A 23,924-nucleotide genomic window follows, 5' to 3' on the forward strand; every position below is an offset into this window, starting at 1 on the left:
ATATCTTCATTTTAAACATCCTTAAAGATAAGATCAAATTTCATTGTTGTGTTTTCATACATGGACATGTCTAAAAATAGGCATTCAAATAGCTCAATGTCTTCAGTATAGAATCACAGTTACACAGTGCAGAATAGGACACTCTATACAGATGCTGCCAACAGTTTCATGTGTTTCTGCCTTTAGTTTTGCTCCACGTTCCACAGACTATTTCAGCGGTGTACCCACTTCTCCAAGATTAAAGGTAATTTGTATCACTGAAGTTCCTTACCTCTTCCTAATTTCATAATAAAAGACTTACATTTTCACAGCACTTTACACGATAATGATAATTTTTTAAGTCTGTATTAACAATTTTGCTACCTATAGTAATTAGGAACTATTTTTCCTTAAAGTGCTTAGCTTTTCAAAATTAAAATATTACAACCATCTGCTGATTAAATTGTTGCATAATTACAAGATTAAAATAATATCCTCACCATACTTCGTGAGCTCAGCCAAGCAAGCTGTCACCTGCAGCAAGGAGCCAGACTCAACTCTGAAGCAATTCAGGACTTGAAGCAGAGCCACAGCACATCGACTGTCAGTGATGGCCTGAAACACACAAATGTGAATGTGAAACACATGTTCCTTTGATGAATGAAAATCCAAATTACTGGCCAAGGACTGTCGTGCCTCTTAGTGTAGTTTTACATGAGCTGCTAACATTTAATGCTTGAACTAAAGGCAGAAGTTATTAGCAAAGGAGGCTGAATTTGTCCTTGTATTGCATTGTGACTCTGATACAAAACTCTTCTCAACTTATAATTAAAAAGAAACATACTTCTTGATGTGGCCAAGCCAAGGTCTGGTTATAAACGGCCAAAGTTGTAGAGTTGAAAGTATTGAGCACCACGCACTTGCAGGAACAGATGGGAAAATCAAGGACAAAGAGATGGGGAACAGTGACTTGTTTATGGAATTAGGGACTTTGTGAGGCAGTGATTAGGTAACAGGAGAGTTGTCGTGAAAACCTTTTACATGTTTGTAAAGGAACTAAGGAAGATTGACTTTTTTCCCTGCTCGCGTGAGGGACATCAGAGGAAACAGTTTTGTGATTAGGTAACAGGAGAGTTGTCGTGAAAACCTTTTACATGTTTGTAAAGGAACTAAGGAAGATTGACTTTTTTCCCTGCACATGTGAGGGACATCAGAGGAAACAGTTTTTCAGATGCAAGAAGAGCCTGATAATAGAGCTCAGGGCATAAGTAGTGGATACGAGGAAATACTGATGGAAGACAGGGGAATTATAATACCAGAACAAGAACAAGGTAAGTTGATTGATTGATCTTTAAGTTTGCTGATGACACCACTGTCATTGGCTGAATCAGTGTCTACATACTTCCAATCACAAAAGCAACCTGCCCCCTTCACCCTCTGACTTCTAATTCCAGGCCAATTTTGGATCCAATTTGTAACTCGTTTTTGATCCTAAAAGCTCTAACCTGTCCAAACAGTTCCACATTTGGGACCTTGTCAAAGGCCTTGTTAAAGTCACATGGATCACATCAACTGTAGGGCCCACATCAATACATTTTCTCTTTTGTTAATTCATTGTTAGAGAGCTGTAACAGGTAACAAACAGAGCATGTATGTTCCATACACTCTGAAACAGATACTCAGTTTATTTAAGGGAAGTTATTTATTTACGTTGTGCAACGTTCTCTAACCTGTGCAATGTTAGCATTTCACTTCTTCAGGGCAGTACATAAACTGGTGATTTTAACATCAAGATTCAATATTTAGATTATTCCTTTATTTGCCACAATAATCCCTTTAATCATAATCCTAAAATTGTACGGTGCTCCCAAGAAAAGTGCTATCCTTTTAAATAGCAGGAACGTACCTGTTGAGTGTCACTTGTAGCTAATTGGTGGATAATGGTTGAAACAAGGGAAGTGATTCCAGGACTTGTTTTGTGAACCAACAGTAACTTTCCTAAGGTGTTCAAGATATTTTCTGACACAATAGCAACCTGTAAATTAAATAAAACACTTAATCCAACTGAACCAATCATAACCTTCATATTTTTTGTTTTAAATTTATTAATATATCTTCCAAATACTCTGGCAGTTGATAAGCCTCCATCAGCTGGATGATAAACTGTTCCTATTCACAATGGCTATTTTGCTCATCGTTACTGTATCCAAGCTTGCCATCTAATTAATCCCATACCCTGATGTAATTTTTAAATTTTCTCCCATCAAATAATTAAAAGTCATTTCTGAGCCCAATTCTTTTAAGAATGTTTATTGATATAAATAATATTTTACCATTTGGCATGCAAAATACAGTAAGATACAGTCATGAATACTAATTAAATTATCAGAAATTTGTGTTTCAAAAATTAGACATATACTTGATTCTGAATGGGACCAGTCTCTATTATATTCATATTCCAAGAATATAGAAGGAAAGCTTCCTGTATGATTTTAGTATCACTCCATCCTACTTTAGCTTGTTTTGGGCAGTAAGTGTCATGGGACCCTTGGCAATTGGAAAGGGCAGTGGGAGTGGAGCCCCACTGAGTTGAATGGAGTGTGAAGACTAGGATCCTAGTAAGTCAGAAGGGGGTGTAGGAATCCCTGCACCTGGGTATCAAAAGGAAGAGTGACATGCAGTATCTGATGAACCAGAAGCCAAACCATTGAGATTTCCGACTGGTCCAATCGTGGATTATAGTAGTTTTCCTGTACTCTTTATTGATGTTCTCCCTTTTAGCACCTAACCAATTTCCTAAACAGATCAATTATTTTTTCTTCAGTTACAAAGCCTTTAATTTTATTAAACATTGTCCTGTGCAAAAGCTCATGGAAGTGCTGATCATCTACATATAAAGACTTTTCACTATTCACTACTTCCTTCCTTCCTCAAAACATTCATTAGATATGATTTACTCTTTACAAATTTACTGAGGGTTTTATCTAAATAGTGTAGGTTTCTTTTCAGTAATCTGTTTCCCCCTCAATACCCAAGAGAAAAGAATGGCTATAGGTCAGGACATTCAGTGTATGTATATCCTCATCACATAATATTATATTAATTTACAGAATAATCTCCCCTTGCTATCAGCTTCACCACTATTCCTAAGCCCCAAATGTAAAGGATACGATATAGCTCCATTCCCCTCCTCGTACAGTTAAAGGCATTTTCCAAGAGAGATTTACATACATTCCTAATTATGGAGGATTTTGCACTCTGCCCAATTGCAACTTGAAGCAACTGGTTTTTTTGTGGACTTGCATTGAAAAGGGAGGTTACACTTCATCTTGGAATATCTACTAATCCACAATTGTACCAATTAGTCCCTAAAATAAATTTTATTTTTATCACCTTGGATAACTTTTTAAGATAACTAGCAGCCAAATGAAATGCTCCCAAAAATGTATCTATATTTTGTTTGTACTGAGATCACAAAACGATAATTCCTCATTGTTTTCCCTTAAACTTTTAAGTTGAAAACAAAGCATCTCCTACCATGTTGGACTGATTCTCTGACAGAGTGCTGAGTAAGATCAGTGCTGCTTCATTCACATTTTCACTGGAGGATTTCAGCAATTCATGCAGTTGAGCCAAACAGTTCAAGCTCACAATATCGGCTCGAATACCTTCTGTGGTGAGAAAATGCATAATTAGTTCATTCTAATGTGGAATCTACAAATATTTTGCCTCCAATCATTGGTTGGGACCATGTACCATGAAAATACTAGATCTGATCATAGTAGCTCCCTCATACAGGAAGAATATCTGCTAGGGTAACATACCAAACAGCTTTGGTACTTGTGGAATATACTCTAACCCTAGGCATCTTAACCCTGGCTGGAAGGGTTCTCTTAAATAAATAAATGCCAGGATAACACTAACATTTTAACATTAGCTGGTTTTTATCAAATCAGTTTACAGGGTTGGTGATTAATTGCCTTGTAAGATGATTGACATCAGCAAACATAACACATGCTACCCTGCGAACTATTTACCAAGTAGAGTGCTTGTGATTTGCAAAAAAAATAGTTGGAAGTACATCAACACGTGTAGTCTTAAGAATGCATTACATTTCAAGCCAGTGTTATGGCCTCCATCTCCATTTTTTTTAAAGTCTATAAAACTGGATGCAAGGTTCCTTAAGGTTGTTATAACTGGGGGTGGTAGTGGGGATAAATCAATGGTGTGTGACTGAAATAGCCTCTGACAATCAAGTCCAGCTCCTGGCATGCACATGTGGCTTAGCTACTGGGACTGGTGGAACTATTTCTTCTGACAGAAAGGCCAAAGGCCTTAAAACCAGTGGCTTCAGGCAGCTGGGGCTCATCAGCTATGGTTGGCAGCTCATCTCGGAGGAAAACTCTGATTTAAACTACCATTGCCTTGTGGCAATTCTCACTCATGGGGAAGGTTTTGGGAGTAAACCCCAAGGAAAAATCCGAAGCTGGAGTCCCCAAGCCTGCCCTATGTTCCGTTCATTGTTAACTGGAAACTCCTGTGACGCTGCTGGTGCCAAGTTGTTTCGGTCCCTCCCTGGCTTGCGTATCATGTAGACAGCTGGGATGCAACATGGTTGACCGCGACTAATAGAGGGCCTCTCAAAGCTAGATGCAGCAATGATGGTGTTACGGTGCTGATACGCAGCATTAAATTTACACCACGCATTCTGCAAAAAATAAGAATATCCTTGTCTGTAAAGACCTTGCAAAGTGTCATTTAGAAGATACTGTAAAGACATGGAAGACAGTCTTGTGGTCAGATGAGACTAAAATGGCCTGTTTTGGCCTCAACACTAAGTGGTATGTGTGGTGTAAATCTAATATTGCGCATCAACCTGGTAACATCATTCCCACTGCAGAGCACAGTGGAGGTAGCATCATGCTATGGGGATGCTTTTCAGCAGCAGGGACTGGAAATCAGGTCAGGACTGATGGGAGGATGAATGCTGCTAAATACAGAGAGATCCTGAATAAAAACCTGCTAGCCTCTGCCAGAAAGCTTAAACTGGGGAGGAAGTTTGTCTTTCAGCAGGATAACAACCCAATGCACTCTGCTAAAGCAACCATGGACTTGTTTCAAATGAAGAAAATTGATGTCCTTGAGTGGCCCAGTCAGAGTCCTGAACTTCACCAGACTGAACATCTCTGGCAAGGCCTCAAGATTGCTGTCCACTGCCGTTTCCTAACAAACCTGGCACAGCTTGAGCAATTTTGCAAGGAAGAATGGGCAAATCTTGCTCCATCACGTTGTACAAAGCTAATAGACACTTATCCAAAAAGTCTACTGACTATAATAGCTGCGAGAAGTGGTTCCACTAAGTACGGAGCAAAGGGGAATGGATACTTTTTCAAGGCACTGTATGTATTACTGAACATTATATTGTCCTGCTCGGTGCCTCCTATTCCTCCCATTCCTTACACTTACACCAAGTCAAACTTGTTGGTGATGAGTTTATACTGATGGGGAGTATATTTTGTTAACAATTTCTGAGAAATATAACTTAAAATAATAGTTGGCAGAATCTTAAGAATAGCTGTGAAAAGATTTTTTTCACTCTGTGTTCCTGGCATTCAGCCATAGCAAATATAACAAGTTGCTATCAAGTACAGAAAGTTACTGTATTTGGAGCAAGCCGTTCTGTTCTGGAAACTCATTGAGAGCTTAGTTACGAGACTATTTAAGATATGTAAAGACTAACTAAGATACATAAGCCGGCTGGTGGTGTAGTGGCATCCGTACCGGACTTCGAGCCGAGTGGTCCTGGGTTTGAATCCAGCCAGCTCCGTGCACGCTTTCCATCCATGCTAGGTTGAGCGTCAAACAAGCAACTTCGCCTCGTAAAAGTGCAGACAAAATGCTAAAGAAACGGCAGAAAATGCTGCCTGATGTGCCACAAAGTGCAAAAAGGAACAACTAAAACACAAGTAGAAAATGCATTGTAAAACGTCACCTGCCTGAAGCATTTCCTTTCTCTCCACTCAGCTGCCTGATCTGAGGAGAGCTTTTATCATTCAGATTACAGCAGCCACAGTATTTTGCTTTGGCGTGTAGAAGTCTCAGAAATACAAACTACGTATATAACAATAACATGCTAATGATCATCTCTTCTAACACTGACAATCAAAGCACCTGACAAACCTCTCCTAAACATTCCCTCCAAGATTTTCAAAAACTTTCCTTTGACTGAGGCAGGAAATATGAGAATAGGTACAAAACACTAATTTGATACCAACTGCAGCACTTCATTGACAACAAAATTCAAAGGAAAGTATTTTGTGCAAATGATCAGAAATCCATATTTGTACAATTAACCCACCATGAACAGTACATTGGATCAAATAGAAACAAAATATCATGCTCTAAAAAAATAAGAGTAAAAGTATTCTTACAAAAGGAGTTATAGATATTAATTTATAATTATTTACATTTAGTGTAAAATTGAATTCTTACCATTTAGAGACAAGTTCTTAAGGCAGGAGCAAGCTTGACAGCAAACCTATTGAAAATTACAAAATTTAATTAAAAATACTCAATTGCTGATGATCCACAAACCTGGGAATCCATTTAACAAAGCTGCTGGTGTTCTTTGCTTGTATCTTTTCACATGTCTTGGAGATGTCTTACTTTTTTGGAATGTTTTTCTAAAAACCTGTGCTAAATGAGGTATGATAGATTGGGATCATAAGATGCAGGAGCAGAATTAGTCCATTTGGCCAATCAGGTCTGCTTCGTCGTTCTATCACGGCTGATTTATCATCCCTCTCAACCTCATCCTCCTGCCTTTTCCCCTTTGACACCCTTTCTAACCAAGAACCTACCAATCTCCGCTTTAAGTGTGCCTATTGACTTGGTCTCCATGGCCATCCATGGCAATGAATTCCACAAAGCCAACAACACTCTGAAATTCTTTCTCATCTCTGTTCTAAAGGGACACCCTTGTATTCTGAGGCTATGCCCTCTGGCCCTAGACTCCCCTACTATAGGAAACATTCTCCCCACGTCCACTCTATCTACACCTTATTGGTACTCTTATCTTTTCATGAGGAAAAATAAAGGATTTAAATTAGAGCAATAGGAGAATTAACATCATGAAGGATTAAACATCAAGAAGGATTCAAAAAGAGGCCACAAAGGTATTTACTGCAGAATGGCTTGGAATAAACAATGGACCAATAGAAAAATGTAGAAAGCAAAGTCTATGAATAGACTAACTGCATTGGAAACTAGATGAAGTAATAATAATAATAAAAAAGGGTAACTACTTGTAGAATAGTAATGCAGTAAAAGAGACCACTTGACACATGAAGTTAATTTTGGCTCATTTTAAGCACTAACCCATGGTACACTGGCTGTGACACTGACTTAGTCTGAGCTGAAAAATAAGTATCTTACTTAGGCATCATTTTTAAAGAAGATTAAGAAGTAACCACAATTAAATAGAGTAAAGAAAAATGTCTATTGATGTGATATTCAGTGGAATCTGACTTAATTGAATTAGGAAACATTAAGGGTTTGGTGAGCACTTCTGAAGAATGTTGCAAATAATGTAAAATAAATCAAGGATAAGGTTTGCAAGCAATCTGATGAAGTCTATAGCATTAACTATAATGTAATAAGGGATATCATTCCTGAAGAGCCATAGTTTAAGGTAGATTTGTGGTTAAATTAGAGAAGTGTTGATGTTGAGAGACAATAACATTAGAGTTATTGTGTAGTCTACAAGAACTCTTTGATAGACTTTACACATGAGTAATGCTCATTAGTTCAAAGTACCAAAGGACGCTCAGAATTAGAGATAAACCTTTGCAAGAAGCCAGTAGAAAAATTAATAAGGTGAAGTGACTTGGTATTTCATCAGAAGTCAATTCCTTTATACAATTTTTACATGGCTTTATAAGCTTGGGAAACTTGACTAGAATATCAAATAAATTATTACTGTCTCTTTGAAATTGGTTTGACGTAATTTTAAACAACCAGAACAAGAATGGATTGTATTAATAACTTACCTTTTCCACAGAGGAAGACATAAGAGACAGTAGCATCTTAAGAAGAATGCCATCACCTGTTTGAAGCATGGACTGATGGTGACGTGGGTTCAATGCTATGTTGGTCAATGCAGCACAACTGTAATACTTAGAGTGACAATAACATATAAGTGACAACAACAATGATTGCACAGTTGGACTTATTGCATTGGGTATCTAGTGTATCAAATTAGCTGCTTGCTGTAGCTTTGAAATGACATATGTAAATATAGAAAGAGTTTTCTATCCTTTTCAGTTGATAATGAGACACTGGGGAATAACATCAAGAGAAAACCATAAAACATGAATAAATAGGATAAGTGGCTGACAGTTGTAATTCCTTCAAACTATTGTTGTAATATGTTTAGAGTCATTTGAAATTCAGACAAGCTGTTGGTTCCACACACTGCATTTACAGTTCCTGCTGAGGATGCAGTTTAAATAGACATATTATATACACTGTCCCATATCATGTCCCAGATTAAAGCTTCAGTCATGGCATACCACAGTGGTAGCCCGTTTCCTGTGGGGTCAGCAGATGGATTGTGTTGCCTAGGTCTGCCAAACAAACATGTCTGCATCAGGTTGGCAGTTTCTATATCTCATAATGCATGAAAATCATAAACCAATTTCTTAAAGCAAGTATGTCCCATTCTCATATTCCTTTCTTGGAGTCATGAGCCATATAGCATGAAAACAGGTCCTTCAGTCCAACTTTCCATGCTGATCAAAGTGTCTATCTGAACCAGTCCCACTTGCCTGCAGTTCAGCCACATCCATCTAAAGCTTTTTTATACAAGCTCCTGTCTAAATATATTTTAAATGTTACACTTTTACCTACCTCAAGAGCTTCTTCTGGCAGTTTGATCTATATATATATATATACACATCATTACCTCAGTTCCTTTTTAAATATATCTCCTGTCACCTTAAATCAATATCCTCTAGTTTTAGACGCCACAGTGAAGTACTAAACTTCGACTGTTTATTTCCATCCATAGGTGCTGCCTGACCCATCGAGTTCCTCCAGCACATTGCATATATTGCTAGAGATTTTCAAATTATGAGTGACTCATAACTAAATCCAACCTGGAGGTGCAATTATAATTTTTTTTTAAACTTTTCAAAATTCAGTTTAGTTTCATGTTTCCTCTATTAGTGACTAGGCCGGCTGGTTGCATAGTGGCATCAGCGCCAGACTTCGGAGCGAAGTCCCGAGTTCGAATCCAGCCGGCTCCCTTGCACACATTCCATCTGTGCTGAGCAGAGCATCGAAAGCCTGCTAAAAAAAACGCTGACTCCACTGGGAGTTAAGGGCTTTCTTCTTCTCTATTAGTGACTCAGCTAGATTATAGTTTAATGTTTATACCATCACGGCCTCCACAGCAAATCCCAATAATTGTAGACGTGTCATTATTATACAAAGAGTCGTGGAGCTCTGAATCATAAACAACTAAGCCTACCAGCTGCCAGAGATCATCTGGGAAATAGTAGGTAAAGGTAAGTGGAAGCCTGTTCAGGTTGATTCCAGAAATACTTTTTTAAAGCAGTTTACTCATTAGGTTATTTCAGGCAATTGGGAGTTGACTAAACTGCTGAGTGCCGAGAGTGACATAAACCAAGTCCAGGACAGGAAGACAACTTCCATTTCTTTAGGGAACCTAATTTAACAACAATGGATTCTAATGACCATCTCATAGATTTATGATCACCATATTATTACTGGTTATTTATACCAGGTTTAGATAATTTGCTAGTTTGGATTTATGTCACTGGATTATTAATGCAGCAGCAACCCTATCATACTCAAGATTACTGAGACTCAATCTACTCCACCTGAAGTCTCAACATAAACAAAACCTGGGGCATATTTCTGTGACACTCCAAAGTCAATTAAAAGATCAGAGGGCTCAAGATACACCAGAGCAGGTCTAGGTGTGGATCAGTGGTGACCCAAGTGCAGTGCACGGACTTAGTATCCGGTGAGATGAAGGAGAATGTCGGCCAGGAAGCACCCCACAGAGCTGAAGATCTCTCCGCCTCAGCACCGAACAACAGACCAAGTGAGTTCCCCCTCGGCTATCCCAATCCATTCGTCAAGGAAAGACAGGATCATATGGCCTAGATCATCAGACAACGTCGCCTGGACGCAGTTCGATGATGATCTAGACGGCAACCTGGAAGTTGCCTCAGCAGGTCCAGTACACAGAAAGATCGACTCACTCACAATCTAGCTAAGGAACAATTTGGCCCAATGGAGCGGAGAAGCCAGCCCAAGTTACTGCGGCAACCAAATAGGAGGGAAAGGGAGGTTCGTCGCTTGACAGGCAAATTAAAGACACTCCACAAGAGGTTTAAAATCAGCTCACTGGCCGAAAAAGAAGGTATCAAGGACTTAACCAGCATGCTGCAGGAACGGTTGTGTAAACTCTGGAGGGCAGAACATCTTCGACAGCAAAGAAGGAAGAAAGAGAAAAGGCGAGCGCAGTTTGTGAGAGATCCAGTCAGCTTCACCAGGGCTCTTCTCGGCCAACAAAGATCTGGTATACTATCCAGCTCGAAGCCAGAGGTAGAGGAGTTCCTGCGGGAGGCACACAGCGATCCACGGAGGGGTCAGGGACTAGGAACAATGGGGCTGTGCGTAGACCAGAAAAACCATCAATTGAGCTGAGTGTGAAGGAGCCTATGTGGCAGGAAATCCAGGACATCATCCGGAAAGCTAAAGCATCAGCTGCCCCAGGCCCAAGTGGCATACCTTATAAGGTGTATAAGAAATGCCCAAAACTTCTTCGGAGGTTGTGAAAGGTCATGAGAAAGATCTGGGCCAAAGGTACTATTCCATCAAGTTGGAAATTGGCAAAGGGGGTGCTTTTTTTCCAAAGGAAGAGGATTCTTCCACAATTGCCCAGTTTAGGCCAATTTCTCTCCTGGATGTGATTTTCTTTTGTGTGCTTGCAAGAAGGCTGACTTCTTACATGACGCGGAACTGCTATATCAACACATCCACCCAGAAAGGCAGCACTCCAAGCTTTTTGGGGTGTCTGGAACACACCTCAATGATTAGCCATTTGATCCGTGAGGCCAAGCAGAAAAAAGGTGACCTAACAGTGGTCTGGCTAGACCTCGCAAACGCCTACGGATCTATTCCACATGACCTCATCCTAGAAGGACTTGACCACTACTACATCCCAATGGCTATTTGAGACATGATCACCAGCTGCCTAGGTGGATTCAAACTCAGATTTGCATCAGTCCATTTCACAACTAGTTGGCAGGACCTCCAAAAGGGGATTCCAACAGGGTCCACCATCTCCCCCACCCTATTTAATATGGGAGTGAACTTCCTAATACCAGCATCAGAAGACGTAACCCGCGGCCCGACGCTGGAGTTGGGCATTGCCCAGCCGGCTCTACGAGGGTTCATGGACGACATCCCTATAACAACTGTGTCACATGTCCAAGCAAGACGGGTATTGGAAACCCTGGACAATGTAGCCACTTGGGCGAGGATGTCCTTCAAGGCCAAGAAGTCCAGGTGTATGGTGATCAGAAAGGGCAAAGTAACTACAAAGTTTAGCCTCCAAGTTCAGGGTGAAGTCAACCTTTCCATCGAAGATAACCCGATAAAATGCTTGGGGAAGTGATTTAATGCGTCATTGACAGATGGGGCCAATATCATCAATGCTGTGAAGCAGATAGACGAATGGCTGAAGAAGATCGACAAATTTGAACTTCCTGCTAAATTCAAGACCTGGCTCTACCAATATGGTCTTCTGGCCAGGCTTCTCTGGCTCTTCACACTTTACAAGTGCCCGATGACTGCCGTAGAGGGCATTGACAGGAAAACTAACAAGCACCTCCAGAGATGGTTAGGAGTTCCCCCAAGCATTTCTTCAGTGGGCCTCTATATTCGATCCGGGCAACTGCAGCTTCCCCTGTCATCTGTTGTGGAGGAATTCAAGGTGGCTAACTGGAGAGCCTTATTAAGCTTGAGAGATTCCAATGACGACCTGGTAAAGCAAGCAGGTGGTACAACCAGATCTGGGTGTAAGTGGGCAGCCAACGCAGCAGTAGAGCAGGCAGTGTGCTCTCTGAAGCGGCGAGATACCATCGGCAACCCCAGCGTCGGGCAGCAAGGCCTCGGCTCAGTTCACTTCCGGCAGTGGGGAAACGCAAGCATAAGGAACAGGCGAGACATGGTACAGGCAGAAGTACGGATCTGTGAGGAAGAGAAGCGGATGTCAAAGGCAGTGGAACAAGTGTCCCAGGGTGCTGGGACAAAATGGGATCTGCCCAAGTGCAAGATCTCATGGGCAGAGTTATGGAGACTGGAGCCCCTCCGTATTTCCTTCCTCTTGCAATCTGTGTATGACACCCTTCCTTCGCCATTACATCTGTACACATGGGGGATGAGAGAGGACCTGAACCGTAAGCTCTGTGGTCAAAAGGGGACACTGGCCCATATACTGTCCGGGTGTAAAACAGCTCTAATTCAAGGATGGTATAGGTGGTGCCATGATAAGGTGCTGCTGGCTCCTGTTGACACGAGAGAGGGAGGGAGGGAGAGAGGGAGAGAGGGAGAGGGAGAGAGGGAGAGAGGGAGAGAGGGAGAGAGAGAGAGAGAGAGAGAGAGAGAGAGAGAGAGAGAGAGAGAGAGAGAGAGAGAGAGAGAGAGAGAAAGAGAAAAAAAAAACAACAAGATGCTGGCACAGATTTGAGAAAGGCCATCACCTTCACCAAAGAGGGAGCCAGGTCTTTCATTACCAAACAACCAAAGCCAAATCTGCTGCTAATGGCCAGGTCCTGGGAGATGAGGGTCGATGTGGGAAGGAGGCTGCAGTTCCTGGAGGTGGTGCACACAACCCTCCACCCGGACATTGTACTGTGGTCAACTGAAGACCAGAAAATATTTCTGGTTGAGCTGACGGTGCCGTGGGAGGAGGGATGGGAAGAGGCCCATGAGAGAAAGGCCTTGAAGTATCAGCCCTTAGTGCAGGAGTGCAAAGTCAAGAGATGGCAGGCATGGTTGTTCCCTATGGAGATCGGCTACAGAGGTTTCCCAGCCAAATCAGCATGGCAGTTGTTGTCAGCTCTGGGTCTGGATGAAAGGAGCAAAAAACAAGCAGCTCGTAGGATGAGGGAAGAGGCAGAATGAGCCTCTTGCTGGATTTGGAGTAGACGAGAGGAGGGAAGCTTGAAGCCAGGAGCAGATGGGCAGTGATTTGGCCACCACTGCCGGCCCACCAACTGGACAGTGTCGTGGTTAAGGGTTGAAACACTCCGTGAAGGTTGGGAACCACCTGATGACATCTGCTCCTGGCTGAAGGCTACGGTTACCTCATAAGATATCTGGAGAATGCACCCTAACAGGTGTATGTAACAAGGCTCCAGCAGAACTGACATCAGTTTTTAACTCGTTTCAGGAAGAGCACATGCAAAATGCTTTGTCATGAATGATCACCACTTTCTTTTGGCTAGCCACAGTGTATTTTTGTTGACATTGTTCGTCTGCTTAAGAACATCCAGCACAACCTGACCCACAGTAAATACAGTATTTGACACTATTGGAAAACATTAAAAAATCTGATCCTCTACAATGTGCAGGATTTAAAAAAAATTCACTTTTATTGGAAAAACACTATCCTTTTCTCTTATTTTGACACCTACGTACAGAATGAGATCATCAATGCAACTTACCTGGATCTCGGAGTCAGGAGATTGTAGGTGAAGGATCAGGACTGGCAATGCTCCCTCTTTGCACAGGAGAAGTTGAATCTTTTCTATAAAAATATAAGTTTAACTTATTTAAAACTACTCAGAATGGACATTTGACAATCTGTCTGAAATTTACTCCTGAATAATTTCCTTCCTCTCAACAAAGGGAAGATTGAAGCCATCAACTTCTTCTCTATCAAGATATTCCGTCCTTCCATTAATCCCCATGATCACACCTCACTTCAATCCACAGATTGATAATGATTGTTCAAAATCATGATCTGAACATAAAACATTAAAGATTCCTCAAGCCTGTTGATAAAATCAAAGTTAATCATTTACTTTACCCACTTCCCTAATGAATCCCCCAACACCCTAACTCTGTGTCCAATAATCCTCTGTACTTACTCTGACTGCTTTTCCTCTCTATCAAGAAGGCTGTCTACTCCTTTCTTCAACCTGTCTTAGCTTATACTTTACATAGGTCCTTACATAGGCCTTTGTCAAAGATTCCAGTACTCTCCTAGCTGCTCTCCCCTTCTGTGTCATGTTATAAATGAGCTTGTTTAAAATGTCCATGTCTTAACCTGCAGCACTTATCCATCACATCTTGTTTTTTCTATTTAAAATGGCCTTGTGGACAATGTTCATTCCCACCTTGCCTCTGAGTTAAAATTGTCACCCATGCACTAAAGTACCTCCATCAATTATGCAGCCCTGTTACCTGCTCCAGCCCAACAAACCTCTAAAAGCTCTGTATTTTTATAACTCCAGGTCCTTGAGTCTAACTCAGTTCTTTTACCCCTAAATTCTGCATATGCCTTCAGTTCTCCAGAACATAAGGTTTAAGTAGCAATTCTAAATTTGTCAGCGTTGAGAGCACATTAACACATCCATTTTAGACATATAGATACATACAGTATATATACATACATCACATGGATAATGATTGCCTGTTCCCAACAGGCTATGTTAATGTGCATACTCTTGAGCTCTGGAGTTCCTTGTATAACATTTTTCACCTCACTTTCTCCTTTTAAAATCCTCTTTAAAAACAAAGTACGGTATATAACAAAGTTTTTTATTACGTCTCTAATACTTCAGTCTTTGCTCAGGATCAATGTCTGTTTAATGAAATTCTACCAATTGCATTGGGAGATTTTAATATGTGAAGCTTTACTGTTGACAAAAGGCAGAAATAGGGAGGTAGTCAATACAGATTTGAAAGCTGATAAAGTGCTTATGTGTTATTTTGAAGAGCTAAGGTTCAGCAGACTGTTTAATCATTTGGATAAAATCTGCATTTTCTACAGCAAGAGAGTGCATGCTAAGTTAAAGCAAAGCTTGTCATTCTGTTTACCTGATCTTGATAGGTTGAGGATGGCACCCACTGCATTCTGTTGCACTCTAGGGTCATAAGACTTTGAAAGAACTAGCAGAGGAGTAATTCCTCCTTCAGAAGCAATAGCTTGTCTGTTTAATGCTGGCAGATAAACAGCAAAGATGAATAACAGTAAAATACAAAACAAAGTCAAGAGTCAACATGAAAAATTTATATTTGAACATCATGGAGCAGAAGATTTCTAATTTATTTATTTTCAATTTGAATGTCTGATACTTTATAACGTACAGGAACTAGCCTGGTAATGGGAATGTACTGAATCAATTGAGGATATTTAAACAGATATCCACATGCCACACTGACATAACATTTTAGCCTTTGCAAAAACTTGCTGATTTTTCACAAAATAAAAAGTATAACAAATAAATTGAAAATATAATATCTATAATCCTGATTATTTCATTGCATCTAGGATAGTGACAGATTATGGTCTCATTATGTCTTGTGAATGTACATTTGGCTGGGATTAGACTCAATTTGCCTGTTAAAGGTCTTAGTTCACATGTTAACACAAATAAATTGGACTTATGAAGTTATGCAGAAAGCATTACAATGTCTTTTAATGTATGAACAATGGAGAAATTATAACAAGATGGAAAGTAATGGCTTCAATGGGCTCCAGTAGTTAAAATGTATGAGAGAAATCACAAAAACTCAATGTATTCAAGCCAGTATAAGCCATATAATAAGAACATACAAATGAATATACAAATTAGGAACAAGAAAACACCCTTCAGGCCTGGAGCTTGCTCCACTATTTTATAAGATCATGTTTGAGCTAATTGTAACCTTTATTCCACATTCCTCTTCACCCCTATTTACCTTTCACACCTCCCTGCTTATTGAGAATATATCTATGCCTGCCTTAAGATTATTTAAAGAATCTGCTGTCATTGTCAAGGACAATGACAGCATAGCTAAAGGACAACATAGTTGGTCAACAACTTGTCCTACGGCTTCTCAACTCAGGTTCAATCCGGATCTTAGGTGATGTCTATATGGAGTTCACATGCTCTGTGATATCCTGGATTTGCGCTAGGTTCTCTGGTTTCCTCTCACATCCGGAAGATGTGCTGGCAGGTTAATTGGCTACTACAAATTACCCCTAGTATATGTGCATGACAGGAGAGTCCAGGGAGGTTGGTGGGATGTGAGAGAGAACAGGTTATAGGGAAATAAGCAGAAGTGGGACGAATGAAAATGCACTTAAAGCTGGCATAGATTTGATGGGCAGAACAACCTCCTTCCATGTCATAACGCATCATGATAAATGTGAAGTATGACTGATAATCCTCTGAAAGCAAATATTTTGCTTGACCTTTGTTCTATGTTTCAGTTCGAGATTCTCCCACTAAAGTCAGTCATAGCACAGAAACACGTCTTTTGGCCCACTGTGTCCATGCTGCCTATCGAGCACCCATTTAGACTAATGCTTTTAATCCTATACTATAATCTATATACATTATATACTGTAATCTCTATAGTCCTCTACTCAACCTATTTTATTTTCTCCATGTTCCAATCAACTCCGCCCACATTCCACCACTCACTCACACACTAGAGACAGCTGACCCATTTTGGGCTGTGAGAAGCCGCTGGAATGCAAGTGGTCACGCAGTGAATCTGCAGACTCCCTGCCGGAGCTCAGATCACGGGAGCTGTGAGACAGCGGCACCAGTCTGTCAGGGCAGACAGACCTGACCAATGCTGGCAAAACTGTTCAGAACCTTCAATGTCTCTTTCACTCTTCTAAACTCCACCGAAGACAAGCCTGTCCAACCTTCCATCATTAGATAGCAGTCTCGTGAACCTTCCCAATCATTACTCATTAACATCTTTGTTTAAGTAAGGAGGTGAATTGTACACAATATACTTCAGATGTGATTGAACTAATGCCTTGTTACAGATGAAACATAACCACCCTATTTTGGAATGCAGTCCTCTTGGCAATGAACAATCCCATTCTGTTAGCTCTCCTAATTACTTATTGCCCCTGTGCATTGATTTAAACAGTCCTGACACCAAGCTTTGGGCAGATGTAAGTGCATGTTAGAAATTTGAGACATGCCGTCCTATTCCATTTAGAAATTCTGGTATGATGATGATGATTGAGCATTTCAAAGGCACCCTTACTTGCTTGAAAGTTTCTATAAACATACTGTACCTGAGGTGGCTAAAGATGCAATGCTTGCACACGAGCTGCACTGCACAGTGACATCTCCAGAGCCAAGCAGTTCCAGTATAGGTTCCAGCAGACCAATCTGGACAACTTTCTCTTTGTTCACTTAAGAAAAGAGGTGGGGAAAAAAACAAGTGTAGAGGGGTAATGGAAATGATGAACAGAACAGGCTCTCACAGCTGTATGAGTGTTAGGAAATCATTTCATATATTATTACCATAAACCAGTGCTTAAAACAAAAAAGACAGTCTGCGTACATTTAGTAATAATTTGCAGTTAACAAAACTGATATGAAAATTACTTAAAACTGGAAATGGAAATTAAATGAAAACAGTGCCTCACCCAATCCTTTATGCATGAACAAAAGCAAGCAATGTGAGGAGGACGTACAACCTATTTAGAAGGTCAGACAGATGGGTCTTGTCACCTGAGCTTTGATAAATGAAAAGTTATTGAGTGCAGATGATGTAGCTGATTTTCTACTGGTAGCTGACAATAATACTCGTGTTTCTGGCAGCAACACAAGGGGGAGAAAAAAAGAGGATGGGAAGCAGGAATGCCAAGTTTAACTCTTCATGAACTGATTCCAGATAGTATTGCAGCTCTCACGCAATTTTTAAAAATGGCATTAACATTCAAATTAATTTTAAAGTAGGGTTCAGATGGTATCATTTATGCCTTATGACCAGCATTTCCTTCATTTTAAGCCTAGTGCAAATTGCCTTCGTCTTGTTGTTCAGTTACACAACAATGCCTTTTAAGTGATGGCAGGTTTACACAGAAGGCAGAAATTAAGAGAGTACAGACACTGTAATTATCAGGGAACAAGAAAGAACAGACAGGTAGCTCAGGTGATTCCTGAGGGCATTTCACTCCCTAAGCAAAATTGCAGAATACTCAGGGGATAGTGGAGAGGGGATTTGCAGAGGATTCCCCCATGGAGTTCGCTCAGAGCCAAAACCATAGCATCACAACTCACTTTGAACAGGGAGCGAGAAGGTTTAAAAGAACAATACCTGTAAAGGATTCTAGAGCTAGGGAAGCAGACGGGTGCAGCTACAAACATGATTCTAGTATAATATGTTGTCTTCATGGTGCCAGGATTGAGGATATGGCAACAACTGCAGAGAGTCAGAGTTACCGGAAGTCGGCCCATCAACTCCGTACTGACAACCAGGCACCCACTTAGACTAGTTCCATTTTATTCTTCCTACCAACTCCGCCCAAGCTCTACCACTCACCTACACATGAGGGGCAATTTACGGTGGCTGGAAACGAGAGTACCTGAGGGAAAGCCACCTGGTCACGGGGAAAGTGTGCAAACTTCAGAAAGACAAGAGCAGCGTTCGGAACTGAACTTGGGCTGCTGGTGCTGTGAGGCAGTGGCTCTGCTGGCTCTGCCACGCTGAGCAAGCAGCTATCCTGAAGAGCCCGAAGTTGTGGTCTAAATCAATACCCGTGAAATAGGCACCAAAAAGGATGAGATCCTGCAGGCAGATTTAGTAAGGACATTACAAAGCATACAGTATCTCAACGGTAGTAATTTCTAGATTGTACTTAGTGCCATGCCCCGACTGTATAGTTAAAAGTTAAAGTCTGTCCTGAGCCTCATAAGCTCATCGGGCCGGTGCTTATGCCAGTTTCCGTGGCATGAAGCGACTGAGAGTACGAGACTCCCCCCTCCCCCCAAATAGGACACCCCAGACTGCATAGGAGGCCAGTGAAATCTAGTACGTTGTTAAAACAATGATTTAGAAGAAGGCTTTAGATAGATGTTAGAAGCATTAGGAACAGCTCTACAAAAGTACAAGACCTGTTTTCAGGTTAGATGAGCACCATCTTTACCAGACTGGGACTAACACCCTCGTGACTTAGGGAGTGTGAGGCAGATTGGGTTAGAGTTTATGGGAGAGTTTTAAATAGCTTGGCAAGGAATGGAAAGAAGCTGGGATTCATGTACAAAGTTTGCAAAGCGAGAAAACATTTGCAAACAAAATACAAAGGAATCAAGCTGTACAAGGTAAAATTATAGTAGTCACGGGAGACAACTTGAGGATATGTGGAAGTTTAAGACTTTTAAGAATAAATCAAACATCGCTTAAAGGAAATGAAATGGCAGCTTAATGTTCTGCTGATGCAGGGTCCTGACTCAAAACATCGACAATTTCTTTCCCTTCACAGATGTTGCTTGACCCACTGAGTTCCCATAGCAGTTTGATTTTCTGCTCCAGATTCCAATATCTTCAGTCTTTTCTGTCTCCAACTTAATTTTGTTGGTTATAGGCCAAAGAAGAGGAGGATTAAAAAGAATGGGAGGGTTGGAAATATTAAAGAAGCAAGTGCTGGATAAGAAAGGACGAAGCGTTAGAAGAATCACCAGATGATCTTTATTCATTGAACTAAAAAAACAACAGTATTACAAGTATACTCAACACTTCATAGGAGAGGGCAAACCTGTAAGCAAAAAAAAGGGAGATAATCATTTTCCTGTTATTAAGAGGAATACCATTAGTGTGAAAGAGGCACAGAACTCCGAAACAGCACTAAGGGAAAGTGTTATAGCCAGTATGTAGCACGTCCAATATGAAAAGGGTCTAATTCTGGATTTAATTTTCAGGAATGAGGCTGAGTTGGTGGAACAAGCATTAGTGTGAGAAAATTTTGTGGCTGCGATAATAATTCTGCTGGATTTAGCACATTTTTGGAAAAGAAAAAAAATTAAAATAGTAGTAGATATTCTGAAATGGAGTAAGTCTAGTGCACTAATTAGTGACTCAGTGAACGTAGACTGGAAACAGCTACATAAAGGTAAGTTACTATCAAAATAGTGTGATGCTGTCAAGGAGATTCTTGTTTTCAAAAAATACAAGGGTAAAGAAATTGGGTGTTGATAATGAAGAGAGTTACCACAGATTACACAAAGAATCTTAATCAGTTGGAGAAATGGGTTGAAGAATGGCATAGGGATTTCAATACAGATAAGTGTGAGGTAATGCATTTTGAAAAGTCAAGCTAGCATAGGACTAATGCTATGAATTGGAGAGCACTAGAGAGTGTAATAGAACAGAGGGATCTAGGAGTACCAGGGCAGTTCATTGAAAGCAGAGTCACAGGTGGATTTTCTTCGGTCAAGGTACTGGGCACAGGAGTTGCAGCATTATGTTGCAGTAGGATAAGTGTGGGTGTCGTGGTAACGTAGCAGTTAGCACCAAGCTATTACAGCTCGGGGCATCAGAGTTCGGAGTTCAATGCCGGCAGCCTGTGTAAGGAGAACCTGTACGTCCTCCTCGTGGAATGTGTGGGGTTTCCCCAGGTGATCCGGCTTCCTCCCACAGTCCAAAGATGCACTGGCTAGGTTAAATCGTCATCGTAAATTGTCCCGTGGTTAGGTTAGGAGTAAGTGTGGATTGTCAAGGGTTGCTGGGCAGCACAAAGGGCCAGAAGGGCCTTTTCCACATTGTATCTTGGAGTACTGTGCACTGTGTAATAGAGGGCCTGAGTTATAGGGGGAGATTGGCCAGGATAGGTCTTTAATCCTCAGAGGTGAATGAAAGGTGACCTTAAGGAGTGTTTGAAATAACAGGCAAAGAAAATGTGGATGGTAATAGTCTTTTTCTCATAGTAGCGGAGACCAAAACTAAAGGGTATCAGCTTATGGTGAGCTGAGAAAGATTGAAAAGGGACCTGAGGGACAATATTTCATGCAGAGGGTGGTGAGTATATGGAATAAGCAGCCAGAGAAAGTGTCTGAGACCGGTACAACAGCATCATTTCAGAAGCACTGGATAAGTACCTGTGTGCATGCTGTATAGCTCTACAACTTAATGACTCTAAACAAAAAGAGAACATTTAGAACAGCCATAAATAATTAAAAGCTATCACAATGATACAATAAGTTCACCTTTCCCAGCATAAACCTGCGAGGAATTCAGCAAGCTCCTAGTGTGCTGCTAGACTTTGGAGGAGTTCAGCTCTGGAGGAAAACCAGGAATTCACTGGCAAAGCTCAGCCAGTAAGATTATGGCTTTAGCGTTCACTAGGAAACCCAGACCTGCCAGCAGTTAGGAAGCCGGTGGGTGGCAGGATATAAGACAATCTGACTCTCACTACCCAGTAAAGGCAGAATCTTCAGCAAGCTTAAGCAATATTTAGACATGGAGTTCAACCAGTGCTGGAAGGTGAGATAAGTGTGCTAATCTTTTTAAATCTGCACAGATGTGATCAACTGAATAGCTTCATTCTGTTCTTATCTATCTTATTCTGGGAGTCTAAAATTGGCAAGACGTGTTTAAACAATTTTGCCCATTGCCATATGTTTATCAAGCAGGATCGTCTTATGGATTGAAAGACAATCATAGTAAAATGAAAGTTTGGGATAAGAGGAAAAGGAGATCAAAGATAAACTATTTTTGATGCTAGGTTAACATTAATGACATCCACTGTAGTGACAATAACTTGTTCTTTCTCTTTGGCGATTGGTTTATTATTGACACATGTACTGAGATACATATAAAACCTTCCCACTACTGAGCACATCTACAAGGGCAGTGTCAAAAAAAAAGCAGATTCCATCATCAAGGACCCCCACCATCCAGGCTAAGTTCTATTCTCAGTGCTGCCATTGGAATGGAGATACAGGAGCCTTAGGTCCCATACCACCAGGTTCAGGAAGAGTTATTACCCCCCAGCCATCAGGTTCTTGAACCAACATGGATAACTTCACTCACATTTAGTCTGAATGAATCCCGCAACCTTTGGACACACTTTCAAGGACTCTACAACTCATGTTTTCGGTGTTATTTATTTATTTGTGTATTTTAACATATTGCCTACATTTCCACATTGGTTGTTTGTAAGTCTTTGTTTATAAGTATTTTTTCATTGATTCTTTTTTTATTCATTTGTTCCACTGTGAATGCCTGCAACAAAATAAATCCTGGCATAGTATATGGTGACATATATGAACTTTGAAACCCCCTCAATCTCTGTACTGCCTTTCATGGGCCAAATGTTCCAGCATCCTTGTAATTTCCTCTCTACAGATAATTCTTATGGCAATATCTTTTCTGGTTTTCTTTTGCACCCTAAACCTCTTTGTAGAAGAAATTGTAGAACTTGCTAATATTTTCATTGAATGCTTTTAAAACCATTGAGATCAGCTGAGAGCTCCATTAGTATATTGCTTTAACAGATACGAGCACATTTACCCTCCACAGCTTTACTCACCATTGCCCTCTACTAAGAGATTCACCAGGGATAGAGATGCCTTCCTTTGCACTTCCAAGTCGCTGGACTGTAACAAATTACGATATGGTTCCAAGTATTCTTCAGGCAACTCACTTTTCACTAGTAAAAATATAAGATTAATTAATAAATGCAATTTGTAAACATTACTGAACACAAACTCTGGACAGATTTCATCTTCTTCACTGCAGTATTTTTATTCCTTTATTATTCAAGATCTGGGCACCACTGACAAGGCCAACATTTCAGAATCAGAATCAGGTTTACTATCATCGGCATGTGTTGTGAAATTTATTAACTTAGCAGCAGCAGTTCAATGCAATGCGAGTGGTGACTGATAAGTTCCTAGCCTAAGGTGGAAGGAGTCAATTTTAGAAAACCTAGCACATTTATTTTTCAACATAGTCCCCTCCTACATTTACACATTTAGTCCAGTGGTCATGGAGCATACGGATCCCTTCTTTGTAGAAGTCGACGTCTGGGACCTCCAGAAAGTGGTCCACAGCAGGGGTTGTTGAGTGATTATGCAGAAAGTTTGAAGAAAATAGCAAGTAAGCACTGTCTGAGAAAATGGACAACATCGGCCTTTGTGCAGTCATCTGCTACCTCAGTCTCAAGGGCTTATCACCCAAGGAGGTCCACGAGGACATGGTGGCAACACTAGGGGAGGGTGAATAATAAATGTGCAAGGTTTTCGAAAATTGACTCCTTCTACCTTAGGCCACAAACTTATCAATCACCCCCATACATTATATAGAAGAAAAATAATAATAGTAAATAAATAAATCACTTACAGTACATATATATATATATACTGAATAGATAAAAAATAATAATATATATTTAAAAAGTGAGGTAGTATTCACAGGTTCAATGTTCATTTAGGAATTGGATGGCAGAGGGGAAGAAGTTGTTCCTGAATCACTGAGTGTGTGCCTTCAGGCTTCTGTACCTCCTACCTGATGGTAACAGCGAGAAAAGGGCATGCCCTGGGTGTTGGAGCTCCTTGAAGATATCCTGGGTACTTTGTTGACTATCATAAATTGCCCTTGCTCGACCATCTGAAATTCAACCCTATTAGTGGGGCTATATATATATATATATATAGATCATCTCAGTTCTTTACTTCACCCGTCCCCTCTCCCGGTTTCACCTATCATCAACTACCTTGTACTTCTTCCTCTCCTCCCCCACCTTGTTACTCTGACTTCTAATCTCTCTTTTTCCAGTCCTGATAAAGGATCTCAGCCCACAATGTCAACTGTTTACTCTTTTCCATAGATGCTGCCTGGCCTACTGAGTTCCTCCGTCATTTTATGTGAATTACTTTGATTTCCAG

General features: G+C 40.6%; 1 protein-coding gene across 2 annotated transcripts in view; it reads right to left on the reverse strand.

Annotated features, from left to right (window-relative positions):
* LOC140733240 (uncharacterized) overlaps positions 1–23,924 on the reverse strand; it is a 44,676-nt gene that overhangs the window by 7,934 nt on the left and 12,818 nt on the right. For both annotated transcript variants that reach the window (XM_073056303.1, XM_073056302.1), the window contains 9 exons: positions 22,568–22,687; positions 17,327–17,446; positions 15,121–15,243; positions 13,743–13,825; positions 8,028–8,153; positions 6,472–6,517; positions 3,517–3,650; positions 1,886–2,014; positions 480–594 (listed from right to left, as the gene is read on the reverse strand). In XM_073056303.1, coding sequence (XP_072912404.1) covers positions 480–594; positions 1,886–2,014; positions 3,517–3,650; positions 6,472–6,517; positions 8,028–8,153; positions 13,743–13,825; positions 15,121–15,243; positions 17,327–17,446; positions 22,568–22,687 — 996 coding nt within the window. The remainder of the gene's footprint in view (positions 1–479; positions 595–1,885; positions 2,015–3,516; positions 3,651–6,471; positions 6,518–8,027; positions 8,154–13,742; positions 13,826–15,120; positions 15,244–17,326; positions 17,447–22,567; positions 22,688–23,924) is intronic.

The sequence above is a fragment of the Hemitrygon akajei genome, chromosome 9 (assembly GCF_048418815.1).
Source record: "Hemitrygon akajei chromosome 9, sHemAka1.3, whole genome shotgun sequence".
In the NCBI taxonomy this organism is placed as follows: domain Eukaryota; kingdom Metazoa; phylum Chordata; class Chondrichthyes; order Myliobatiformes; family Dasyatidae; genus Hemitrygon; species Hemitrygon akajei.